This window comes from Falco peregrinus, chromosome 9 (assembly GCF_023634155.1).
Source record: "Falco peregrinus isolate bFalPer1 chromosome 9, bFalPer1.pri, whole genome shotgun sequence".
Classification (NCBI taxonomy): domain Eukaryota; kingdom Metazoa; phylum Chordata; class Aves; order Falconiformes; family Falconidae; genus Falco; species Falco peregrinus.
The window spans coordinates 3,149,624-3,162,152 of NC_073729.1; the positions used below are offsets into that span (position 1 = coordinate 3,149,624).

The window sequence follows — 12,529 nt, forward strand, 5'->3', positions numbered from 1 at the left end:
AGGATTTTTGTCCAGCTACAGTGGTGGAGGGCATACCCAGCAGAGAGAGACCCAACCCGCTGTCCCAATGGTGACTGAAAGGTTAGTTTGACAAAGCAGCAAATCACTGTCTCGATGCCACATCAGCAGTGTGCTCCGACTGCAGCCGTATCCCAAGTGCTGGCAACCTGGAGACCCTGCCAAGGAGGCTGAGACCTTTTCTTGCTTCAAGGAGTACTATCTGCAGTTAGAAATTCAGACTGAGACCGGTGGAGGCCCGACTCAAGAGGCCATGTAAACGAACCCCGCTGAGGATGCACTCGACGGAGCCGAGCCGCTGCCCTGTAACACGTGGCACAAGGTGCCCTGGCTCCAGCGGGCAGCTGGGGTGACTTACCGAGAGGAAAGCGTGGACAATATCAGCCTTAATGGAGCTTAGTGGTTTGTCCTTAATGACCACAAAAATCTGTTCTTCTTTCTCCAAGTTGATGAAGTTACCGAACCAGGATTTTTTGGCAAGCCTGACGTGATGAAAAGAAAAGAGATGGTTTAAAATATTGCGTGCTGTTTCTCACATACCCCCAGCTAGAAGGAAGAAATATTAAAAAAACACGCATGAAAGTTTTGATAACCCTCCAGATGTGATACTATTACTAACAGTGAGTAGAAAACAGTGTCGGAGACTATCCAAAACAACATTTCGCTTAGTGAAAACTGCTAAAATGATGGACTACCCTGCGTTAAGTCTGGCAGCATGTCACCAACAATGAGAAATCAGGAACAATGGTAACCCTTTTGACTGAGCCAATATACCAATTAATACTGCGTAGATAAAGTGCATGTAAGGCAGGGTTATATAGTAACCTTAAATAAATAAATAAATAAATAACACATTTCTGGTTCGTCTCCGGGGATCTCTCAATTTCTTGTGACAATAAGCAGATGCTGGTAACACAGGGATCTAAGTTTCCCCCTACCCAATTTCAACCCCTTTGGTGTTTTAGGACTCAGAAAGTTCCTTTTCTGAAGGTGGCCTGTTGGGGTGACAGTACAATCACAGGATCTTGCTTTAAGTCAAGCTGTAGGCTTCACTGGACCTCCAATCTGTCAGTGAGTGAAATCCACGCCTATGCAGAGGGCCAGGACAAAGGCTGTCCCATGCATTAGTCCCATTCAGGGTGTCTGTATAACGAGTGAACTCCGGCCATCCCACAAAGGAATGAATTTTCAGTACTAAGGGAGAAGGTATCAACACCATGCACAACGCAGCCCAGGCTTTCCACTGACAGCAGTTCCACTTCGCAGTTCCTTTCAGCATCAGATGGTGGTTTCATCATAAAATGAAATTGCTCTGCTTTTTCACACTGATCGTACCAACAAATGTTTGATTTTGCTTCTTGTTTCACCATCTCAATGCACTTTGTTGACATTTCCTTTTAAGTAAAACAGGCTAAAGGAAAAATGCAGAGACATGAACGTTACTGGGAGACATTACCCAGAACTTGAAGGTGGCACCTCTGACAGGTATAGTTTTGATGGCACAGAAGACGCTGTCAGCTATGACATACAGCCAAAGAATTGCTGGACCAACATAAACCCAGGAAAAATTCCACTGAAATCAGCCATATTCTAGTAGGGAAGAATTTAGCATGGAAATGGCAGAAATAAGAAGACCCGCCACCAAGAGATCGCAGGTTTTTTCCTCCACAGGGTATTTTATAATGCCACGACAAGTCCAGTTTGCAGCATGGCAAGCAACAGCCTTTCACTGGTTTTGGCAGACATTCACTGCTGTGTGGAAGACAACCTCGGCAGAGAAGGGGAGCCATCTGCAGAAAGGATTGCTGTACCTCCGCTTCCCAGCAAAGCAATCAACAGCTGGAGGGAGTCATTAGTAGATTCACTTGCTGCAGCAAAGACTCGGAATGAGGAAGGGCAGAGACTAGGAGAGAGAGGAACAAACTAGCAAACTAATTTGAAGTCTAGACCTTCGGGATAAAGAACAAAGCTTGACTTCAGCAGCATCCAGCAATTTGCACTCATTGCTCCACGGATGGCCCAGCTGTCGGCTCACCGCCCATCTAATACGCACGGCACAAAGCCCACCACCAGAAGACCGCTCCACTGTGCAAACAATCATTTGCTTCTACTTACTGCAGGCAACCCAAAATAAGGGTACAGGAAGATGCCCTTGCAATTTGGTAAACCAGTGCCCCCCACTCAATTAAAGTGGGCTGGAAAACTGTCACTCCCTAAAATATTCATAGGCAGCTGTAACTACGCCGGTGAGCCAGATATTAGCATAGGGAGCAGTAAAGAGAAAGGGCCTCTCATTTAAATGGGTCGTTAAGGAGCCAGGGTTAGAGTGTGAAAGGAAATTACATACTAATTAGCTCATGTGTCTCACACACACCATAACAACTCTGCAAGCCCCTGGAGAGCTGGGGCAATAGCTCCCTGCATGTAAAGGGTCTATGCTCATTAGTAAATTAGCACCTGGTTATCCATCTAAAACGGCTGGTTGTCTTAGGCTTGCGTGTGCCACGACCTGACCCGGGGCTGGCTATGGGGACTCCAGGGGCCCACGTGGGTCACACATGGACGCTGGGCCCGGAAAACGCGTGCGTATTTAATTGCAGGTCTGCCGTGTTAAAATACGGCTTTTCATTTTTCTGTTTTTGTTAACGGTTTTGTTGGTCCTTCACTTATAGGTCTCTTAACAGGTTCAAGGGAGCCTGGGCCACAGGGGTCTTCTCCTGCTCAGCTGGGAAACTTGGTCTGGGGTCTCCAGAGTCCGGCTGAGCTCTTCTCTTTGGCAAGGTTATCGCCAGTAATACTGACCCGGGAAGATTCACTGAGTCTGGGCTACGCTCCAGCTTGTTAATCACTGGAACTCACGAAATAATTTTGCTGGTGTCACATAAGATGGAATAGATGCCAGTGGCCTCTCCTGTTCCTGGAATGAACAAAACCAGGCCAGAGCACACATGCTTTTCTCCCCCCGAGCAGCAGAACTAGCTGTGCCCACACCTGGGAAACACGCCGCCGAAGAAGGGGGGGCAGCTGTTACGTGCTGCTGGCTCGGGTTAGAATGGGCATGCGCCAAGGAGCCTCGGCACCCTGAACGCGATGCTCTAGCATCTCACAAGATCAGGCTGTAAGCAGTATCAAATGCACTTAAAATTCACAATCTTCTCTCGTCACGGCAAACCTCCTAAGGGGGAGGGAGATGGGAGGTATGTGTGGGAGGCTGGGTATGTAGATTACTCTAGGGAATCTAATCAGGTGTCCAGTTGATGAAAAAGCAAATAGATTAGCATGAAAATGGAGGCTGGTGCTTTATTACTTCACACTGAATTTCTCACTGCTATAATGTTGTTCCTTTTCCTACTTCTGGAGCATCTGACTGTGTCGCCTTCTGGAGAGCCTCACTGTGTACCCTACCTGTTCCTGAGCGCCCGGATCCATAACCTCCAGAGGTGTACCTGCTTGGCGTAAGTAACGGCATTTCTCCCCCAGCAAATGCAGCTCTGCAGCTTTAACGCAGCCAGAGCGATGTCTAAATGCCATCCCTAACGCATTCTCTAGGACTTTTCATATGAGGAAGCAGAGCCCTTCCCAGACATGTCAAAGTGCATTACCCACTCATCAGCCCCGTTAAATGAACGGCAGTCATCGCTGTACCAGAGCCGGGGCATGTATCTATCGTTCAACCATGAGCTCAATACAGCTCCTGATAAGGGTATCTTATTTCTTACAGAAAAGGAGAAAACACTAGAAAAAATAAAGACATGTGGAAGTGGGCACTGAGCAACAAGACATCTATCGTTAAAATATAAACCAGTTCATTATTTTTTATGACTTTTATTATGTTTACTGCGGGGTGCAGCTCAATTGAACTCATTAATATGGCAATTATACAGAAAAAGAAAAAGGGCCTTAGGCTTTGACTTGCATCCAAACTGCCTCAAATGACAGGCACTACTTCCCTACACCAGCTTTTAAAGAGTGAGTGGGAAGCAGAGAAGGCAATAAATTAACAGAAAAACTTCCACCGATATACATACACGAAGAGGAGAAAATTAATTCTGAAGATTTTCTGCTTTAATGGCCTTAAAAACATTTGAGATGAGAATATCATATATTTCTTTGATAAGGATGTGTTCATTTTATGAAATTCTCTCATGCTTCTCTAATAGCAAATGCTCCGAAGTGTTGGAAACACAATTTATTCCGTTTATCTTCCTGGATTTCTTTTTACTAACCTTTACTATTCCCTACCTCTCCCTCTCCTGAAGCCTTCACCCCCTCCATTCTGCAGCATTAGCTATAGAGTGCCCATCTTATACCAGATAAATGCCAGGTCTGGGGAAAGTTGTTAAGGCAATACCATTGTCACCAATTATAAAACTTTGGGCCCAAAATCTCCATCTAAGACTCATGAATATTTCACACAAGTATCTTAACAAAAGGCCAAATTGCCTTGGTTGGCAGGGTAGGTCTATGGGCACTGGGTGCACAAACACAAGCTGTGAAAATAGAAAGGAATAATTTGGCATCTGTTGCATATATTAGGAAGTGTTTGGAGCCGCACTCCCTGGCAGGGACTTCCAAACCTGCCATGCAGTGACGCACATTTGTGCAGCGAAATGGCTGAAATGTACGTTGACTTTTAGGGAATGAGTCTGGTGAATATGAAACAGCTTCTGCATGTCCCAGTGCCGCTGCCTAGAATTAACACTGCGTTTACTATTGCAGCCAAAGATTCCTCTGAATTATCTTAGCAGAGGCTTCTGCATGTTATCCTGAGGATGCAAACTCTCCTGTACTAAGAGGAAGACTTTTTAGTGCACAGTTAGTGCCAGTATAAGCCACTGATTACCCTCTCCACTCCTCAAGAGTGGTCTGCTCGACAACCAAATGAAATAAGAGAGAAGGAACATGTTACAAACCTAGTAAATTCAGTGAGCCATGAGAAAATGAGGTGGTTACTGGGAGACTGTTCCATCACCTGTTGACCCCACTGCCATTACTGAGGTATAGACTTTATCCAGGTCATCCCATCCCATCCCATCCCATTCCATCCCATCCCATCCCATCCCATCCCATCCCATCCCATCCCATCCCATCCCATCCCATCCCATCCCATCTCCATCCAATGGTCCTTAGCAGAAGAACCATTTCACATCTCTATCCCGTTCACAGGACAACAGGTTACCATCAGATATTGACCCAGAACAGGAGTATATTGCCCTATGACATTCAGGCAAGGAAATTACATTGGTATGTGGTGGAAAAAAAGTAACGTGCTGGCAAATTACTTACTCTGGGGATGATTCTGGGGTTAAATTAGACATCTCCTCTGGTGTAGGTACTGCCCATGCACGCACAGCCAAAGAGAGGGAGGGAGAAAAGAAATCGCTGATTCAGTAACCCTTCCATTTTCTGCTGTATACCAACGAAACAATTCTGGCTTTACACCCTCCTGCATTTGCCCACTGCCTCTGCAGACCAGTTCTGACATTTGAACATTGGCCGTACGTCTCTAGATCACTGTATCTAATCGAGTGCTGCATTTCAAGGCTCACCCTACCCCTCCTTAAATGATGCTATGAATCTGACTGTAATCTTGCACTGGCTTCAGTGGTTTACAGTTCAGACCCAGCCCCTGTGCCAATCTCACTGCTTGACAACTGCTTCAAAGCCCAGCAGATGCAGCTCAGTCACTGCTGCAATCCTCTGCATTTCCCTGAGACAACGCCCCTGACCATCACGGTTCAAAATCTAACTCTTCCGTGGCTGTAATCCTCCTTTCCCACGGGATCACATCCCAGTGCCCTGTAAAACCACAGGGTGCTGGGATCGCTGCTCATGACATCTGAGGATAACGCATGTGACTTTGGGTGCCCTTTGCCTGAATGCAAAAAGCCACCTGGAGCTTGAAGCAGAAAATTTTGCACATCTTAACACTCCAGAGACTCTCAAAAACTGAAATAGGCCAGCAGATACGAAACCACTGATTATATTAAGGGGATTTTTATACCAATTACCAAAGGAGGTAAAAAAAGCATTAACCAAGATCAAACAAGCTGTGCTTCAGAAGGACAATTTCAACCTGTTGCCACGGGCTAGTTTTTCTCAGCTGAAGGCTCAGCCCACGGCTATGGAGAGGCAGTGCACAGCCATGGGGGAAAACAGCAGAACTCCAGGTTCGCTGAACAAAATGGGTGGAGAAGCTGGAGATAAAATTTTCTTGTGTTCTAAGAGCCACAACAGGGATAGCAAGAGGGCTCAGGAGATGCTGTGGGAGCAGGTGCAGTGGCACGACAGAGCCTGCTCACACGTGCCTTGGGTTAGGACTGGCTGATGCCATCGCTCTCGTTTTCAATAGCAATATTCAGGCCTCAGGACCTGAAATCTGCAGAGCCACGGAGAGGTATCAACTCGCTGCCGAATGTCTGCCCAAATCAGAAGGACCCTGAGCGTCTGGGCGAGCACTCACCTTGCAATTTCCGGCGATGGAAGCGAGGAGACCCCAGGAAACTATTCTTGATTGAGTTGAGTCGTGTCCTCCATGGCATTCCTCCAATGCTGGGGCTGGATGGTGGTGTTGGGTTGGGTGTGCCTGCTGGGCTCTCCTTTGGCGTATGGACAGGTGTCCCCTTGGGGGTAGGGAGGGGACTTCCCCTTGGAGAGGGGTGAGGGGTGACCTGTATGATGGGGATAGATTTGGTGCTTGGGTCAGTACTAGAAGGGAGCAATCTAACAGGAGACATAGGGTTGGTCTGCACTTTAGGAACAGCCAGCTGTGGGTTAAAGCCGGCAGCAGGCGAGCGGCCCTGGGCGTTCTGCACAGGGGTGTTCTGGGAAGAGGGCGCGCTGGTATTGCTGGTAGGGAGTGGGTTGGATTTAGTAGACTGGAGTGGTTTTTCGGCCAATTTGCTCTTGGATGGCAAAGTCTGCGTCTTTGGGTTGGGCTGAAGTGCTGGCTTTGGTTGGAGTACATGTCCAGGCCTGGAGGCGTTCCTACAAGCATCAGGGTCCAAGGAGACTTGGGGTCGGGGAGAGAAAGGGAGGTCGGAGGTCTGAGGGGGGATGAAGAACTTTCTGATAGGCTACAAGACAGACGCAGAGTGTCCATGCACATCAAAAACAGTGAAATACGCATAGAGCGGGCGAGCAGAGAAAGGAAAGTCAGAATAAAATCCATCCAAGTCACAAAGATGCACCATGTCACAGGGAGACACAAGAGATGGAGGTGAAGGGGTAGTGGGGGGAGGGATTTTGCAAAGAAACAAAAACGAACAAACAAACAAAAAACAAAAAAAAAAGACATGCAGTTAGCTGGGAACACAGCATAATCAACAACAGCAGCAGCGGCAGCAGCAAGAACAACAGTGTCATAACAGGCTTCATCATATTAACCAACCATGTGTCAGCAAAGGAAAACAACAGAAAGAAAAGTAAAACAAAGGAAAAGTATAAAAAAAAAACAAAATGAAAGAAAGTAACCAAGAAAAAAAGAAGAGAGAAATCTCTCTGGGATTGTTCTGATTGCCCTGCAGTGAGAGAAGCACGATGCTGTAGGGAGGTGAGGAAGGGGAAGAAGAACCACTCAAGCCACAGACAAATTGAGATGTGCCAATGGGACCACCTCTTCCAGCTCCAAGTGCCTGTATGCAAACCCAGCAGAGAGATGGAACTCAAAACAGGTGTGTGATACACACGGGGTGGTAGGCGATACACACAGCTACTGCACACAGCGGTCAGAACCTCTTTCCTTCCTCTTTACCCCTGTCTTTGGCTAATGCGCACCCCGGCTGCGCCAGACATGGCAGAAAGAGGGGGCGAAGGGAGAGGGACCCCGCGTGGGCATCGCCTCTCCTCCCCTGGCCTGGCAGGTTAAACTGCTCAGCCTTCTCTTGGAGGCTTCCGAGCACACACCACCACGGGAAAAATACGAACTCAGGTGGTGTTTGGTTTGTCCACAGCTACAGCCAAAACTTGAGTGAGGCCTGGCAAATATTTTGTTTATCTGGGAAGAGATGATACTTCCCATCAGACTTTATGCTTCTCCGGCAACATCCCTCATTGTACTGAAGGACAGCTTGACAACTGGAATTTCTGTCATAAAGTCACAGCAATATTTGCCATTAAGTCCCAATTCTATGGAGGGGGTGGGGTGAGCCATTGTTTTGCAAGACACAGTTTAAAAAGAAAAACACAACCAAAGTTCATAATCCATCACCGAGTTACCAAAATGGGATTATGATTTTTTTTTTTCCCAAACAAGAACATATACACACGTTAGAAGCATTTGGGAAACCAAACAAACAGCAATACACAGACTTGGGAGAATAGAAGCCTTTTAAAGGGATATTAGCAATCTAAAAATCACATTTAAAACAAAGGTCCTTACAAAACATTGCTGTTAACACCTTAGATTACAAGCACTGGCAGAATTGTAAAAATAGAAATCACTACTCAAAGTCTTTCGGTTTGGACTGTGCTCAGATTGTGAAGTCTAGAAATTACTATCCATTATAAATGATTTACCATTATAATTTTTATTTTTATTATTATTACAATTATAATTATCATTATTACTATTATTATTATTACTATTACTATCCATTCTTAACACCTACAAGCTGTAACCAAGCACTGTCCATACATACCATGTACACATAACGATGCCTCAAATCTCAGTCCCAGGTAAGCACACTCACTATTGAGTTTACTTTCTGGGTTTGATGGATTAGCCCAATGCTGTCATATTCAAAAAATGCAGAAATGTATTGAAGACTTAAGTCCTAAAATTGTTTGCATCAAAGCTGTGTAATTACTTCAAAGGACTTAGGGTTAGGCCACCAAGACTAAAAGAAAATCACTACATCAAAACATTTGTGTTAGGATTGTAAAGTTAAAACTAAAGTGTGCCACGTTGGTAATTCGGATAACCCGTGAGAAAGGAAGGGGAAAAGAAGAGGAAAGTGGTTAATTTATGGAAGTCACTATCAGCATCTGACAAGTCATCTTTTGCAAATGACACCAATGGATAAAAGTCAAAGACTGTTGATTGCAAAAGTTTCCTTGCAGTTTTTGTACCTTACATGTATGATGATTTGAGAAACAAATTTGAAAGAAAGTCGGTCAAATGCAGCTCCCTCTTAAGCCATTAAGAATCTGAAGGGGCACCCTTAATTACCACATTTTTAATAATGAAATAAAGAACACGATCAGGTCTGTTGTGCTGGTGCGATGGGGAACACCACTGAGATTTCAGAACTCCTAGTTGCTGGAGGATTCAATTCATCATAGAACTGAGCCTCAGCAGCACACAGAGTGGAATGTGTATTTGCTTTTTAAAGTATGCTCTCTTTCAATAATCTAAGGTGCTATTAGAAGCATAGGTAAGGACGTTTAAAAAAATATGATTTTTATTCCAACATTTCCTTTTAAGCCTCACATGTGACCTGCCTTAATATTGTTAAAAAAAAAAAGATTTTTATTCCAACATTTCCTTTTAAGCCTCAAATTTGACCTGCCTTAATATCGTTATGATCTGCTGAAAATGCCATCTGGTTGCTAAATCCCTTTGAAGACTATTTAATCAACTGCCTCTTAAAAGAATAATGGTAAGATACAGCAACGATGGGACAGATCTTGTCATCCTTATTCTTTGATGTAGTCCTACTGAGATGCCAGAAATTGATCCCAAGAGATCAATTAATGAGATTAAGATTTTGGTTTGCTACACTGGATGCTTATTTTGTGCACACAACTGTTTCCATGCTCTTTTTCAGTACATTTTGCAGTGGTGTAAGAATTCTCAGGCTCCTGCTTCATTCCACTGACACCCAGGAGTCCCAGTGCAGAAACAAGGAAATGGATCTTCACTGGTTCCTGGCCCGTTAAAGATGCAGAGGAGACCACGAACACATTTATGCCAGTTGCAAAACAGCGTAACAACTGATGCAAACCCAGAATGTGTTTCAGAAAAGAGTTCCACCGAGCACGGAGCTGGAAGCTGTATCAGTCTATAAACTTACAGCTGACAGCGTGTCTTTATGCAGAAGAATTACACACGATGCTACTGGGGAATTACAATGTTAAACACTTGGAAAACTGATGTTACCTTCATATACCTAAGAACAGATCCAGAGCATCCGTACCCTAACACTGTATCCATTTCCAGTGGGGGGATGGCATCTTCTCCTGAAGTCATGAAAAGTGTGGAGAAATCCTCCAAAGACTCGGCCAGGCAACTGGGTAACCTGCACGGCCACAGCCCCCCAGGCTCCTTGATGAGGCCTCGACTTTTGTAAGCACTGCAGCCTTGGGGTGACTAAATGGCCTCGCCAGACACGAGGAATGCTCGCTCTTATCCCTAAAGAGTTACCAAGGAGAGGGACGCCTCTGTCACTGCACTAGGAAACTGTAGTAACTTTGCTACAGGTGTACGGTCAAGCATGTTTTGTACTAGCTGAGGCTCAGTACTGGCCGAGTATCCGTATTTAGCTGACTGTATACTGAACAAGGGCAGTGAAAGTACCTTATTTAGAGGGGTTTGAGTGTTCTTTTCTCATCTTAATTAGCCAGCTTCTTCCTCTCCTTTTAAATTTGCTAGCCCTCAAATTTGTACAACCTATTTTCTCTGACTTTCTAATACAAGCTATTCTGAGGCAAAGAGCATCCAGCTGGCTGTAACCAGCATGGTTTGGCGCTCTACTGTGACCTGACTGAAGACAGCGATGAAACCCTTCCCGATGCATGGTCTGAACCCACGCCGCACACGGATCCCGGCTGGATCTGGCGGTGTTTAGTCACAGCCACGTTATCCTGCATGCTGATGAGACTGGAAAAGGGCGAGGGCACAGCGAGACCCCTGTAACAGCGCTGGGAGCATGTGAGAAATTCTCTGCTCGCATTTGTAAATAGCATTTCCCTCACCACTCATGAAAATTTACAAGCTGCCAAGGAAAAACAAAACATCCCAGCTAAGAGCCACAGCTCTGGAGCAACAGATGTCAAAAAGCATCAAGCATGTGTGAGTGAACTGGACTAACAGATCTTGAAGCGGCACCACTTACCCTTGGACTGCTGAGAGGACTGGTGGAGAGCCCAGACGACGCTCCGCTGATTGACCGAGACCTGGATGGACACAATAAGGAAAACAGCCCTCAGAACACTTGGACAGGTAAGAACCCTGAACACCAGCCACCACAGGCACAGGCATGAAGTGAGGAGGAGGAGGGAGGCTGTCACTGGAAAAGCACAGGACTCTTTCCTTTCACTACTGTCACCTTTTGCAGTTGCCCCACCCTCAAACCAAAGAAGCGCTGCTGCTCAGGGAGGACACTATAATCCCTTTTCATTAAGGGAGCTGCTACCTTCTTTTTGGTCATCAAGCACCTGGAAGCTACTGCGCCTGACCTGTGCAAGCTGAGCTGCTGGATTCCAACAGGACTGTCAAGACATCCGTGTTGGTGCTGAGAATTCTCTCCCGCACAGTGCTGGTAAACACAGAATGAGGCATTCTCTGTCAGAAGCAACATGGAAAAGCACCGTCTGTACAAGGCACAAAGGTAGGGGATTCTTCCAGATATGAAGAAAAAGCGCCAGGTCTCCATGCCCCAGGCACAGAGTCATTTCCTACGGGATGAGCTCCCGTGCTGGCTTAACCCCTGCCAGCCCCCCACCGATGGAGCTCAGGCCTCCCCTCTCCAGCAGGACTTCCCACTGCCCGGTCTGCTCGATGGGTAACGAGTTCTGCTGTGGTTGGTGACCTGACTGCTATCAAGATAACAACCCAGGTGCCCTCAAAAAGAGGCCAGTCAAGGGAGAATAAACCCTCCTGCTATTTGCTGACAAGGTCACCTACACTGTAATGCTCTTACGCTCTCCAGCGAAGGCCACCTATGAAAAATATCAGCTGTAGACAATAAAATGTACGAATGGGCTATGCTAAACGCGCTGAAAGGGCAGACAGGCCCAACACACAAACATCTCAGCAGCAGAAGTTTCCAGGAGGAGGGCTGCCCAGCAGGGAAAAAACCCGCCTGTGTGACTGTGCCTGAGTAAGCCCCAAGGGCAGCTGCCTCCTACCCTTTTCAAACAGAACGTCACCTTGAAGACCGAACCATCTGACAGCAGAGGACCTGGCTAAGAACCTGGTTGTCCAACAACCACCATGCAATGTCAACGTAGCAAACCTACCAACGTTTCACCTGCAGCAAGAGCCGTGAAAGCAATTACTTGCCTTCAGGTAACAAACATGAAAAGGTGAAATCCTCTAGAAGCTCGGAAAGCAGAGTGCCAGTGTGCATGTGTATACACATACATATTTAAACTTGACATAGGTCAGAGAGTTCATGTCAGTTTATACATAAAAGCATTGAGAACACAAATTGTCTCAGTTCACTCTCTTCTACTGTTATAGAAGAATCAAACAAAAAAATCAGTTTACAAAATGGTGTCCCTGATATATTAGTAAATAAATTTGAGTAGTAATGTTACTAAAAAAATGTGAACTGCAAGGGGAAATATT

The 12,529-nt window shown here is 45.9% G+C and overlaps 1 protein-coding gene across 15 annotated transcripts in view; it reads right to left on the minus strand.

The window, feature by feature from the left end:
* The window catches only part of BRSK2 (BR serine/threonine kinase 2), a 315,350-nt gene that overhangs the window by 26,452 nt on the left and 276,369 nt on the right, over window positions 1-12,529 (minus strand). For 11 of the 15 annotated variants that reach the window (XM_055814154.1, XM_027785015.2, XM_055814155.1 and 8 more), the window contains 4 exons: window positions 11,073-11,133; window positions 6,482-7,094; window positions 5,305-5,353; window positions 377-500 (listed from right to left, as the gene is read on the minus strand). In XM_055814154.1, the coding sequence (XP_055670129.1) occupies window positions 377-500; window positions 5,305-5,353; window positions 6,482-7,094; window positions 11,073-11,133 (847 nt within the window). The remainder of the gene's footprint in view (window positions 1-376; window positions 501-5,304; window positions 5,354-6,481; window positions 7,095-11,072; window positions 11,134-12,529) is intronic. The other 4 variants (XM_005236313.4, XM_005236315.4, XM_027785014.2 and 1 more) reach the window with 1 other exon arrangement.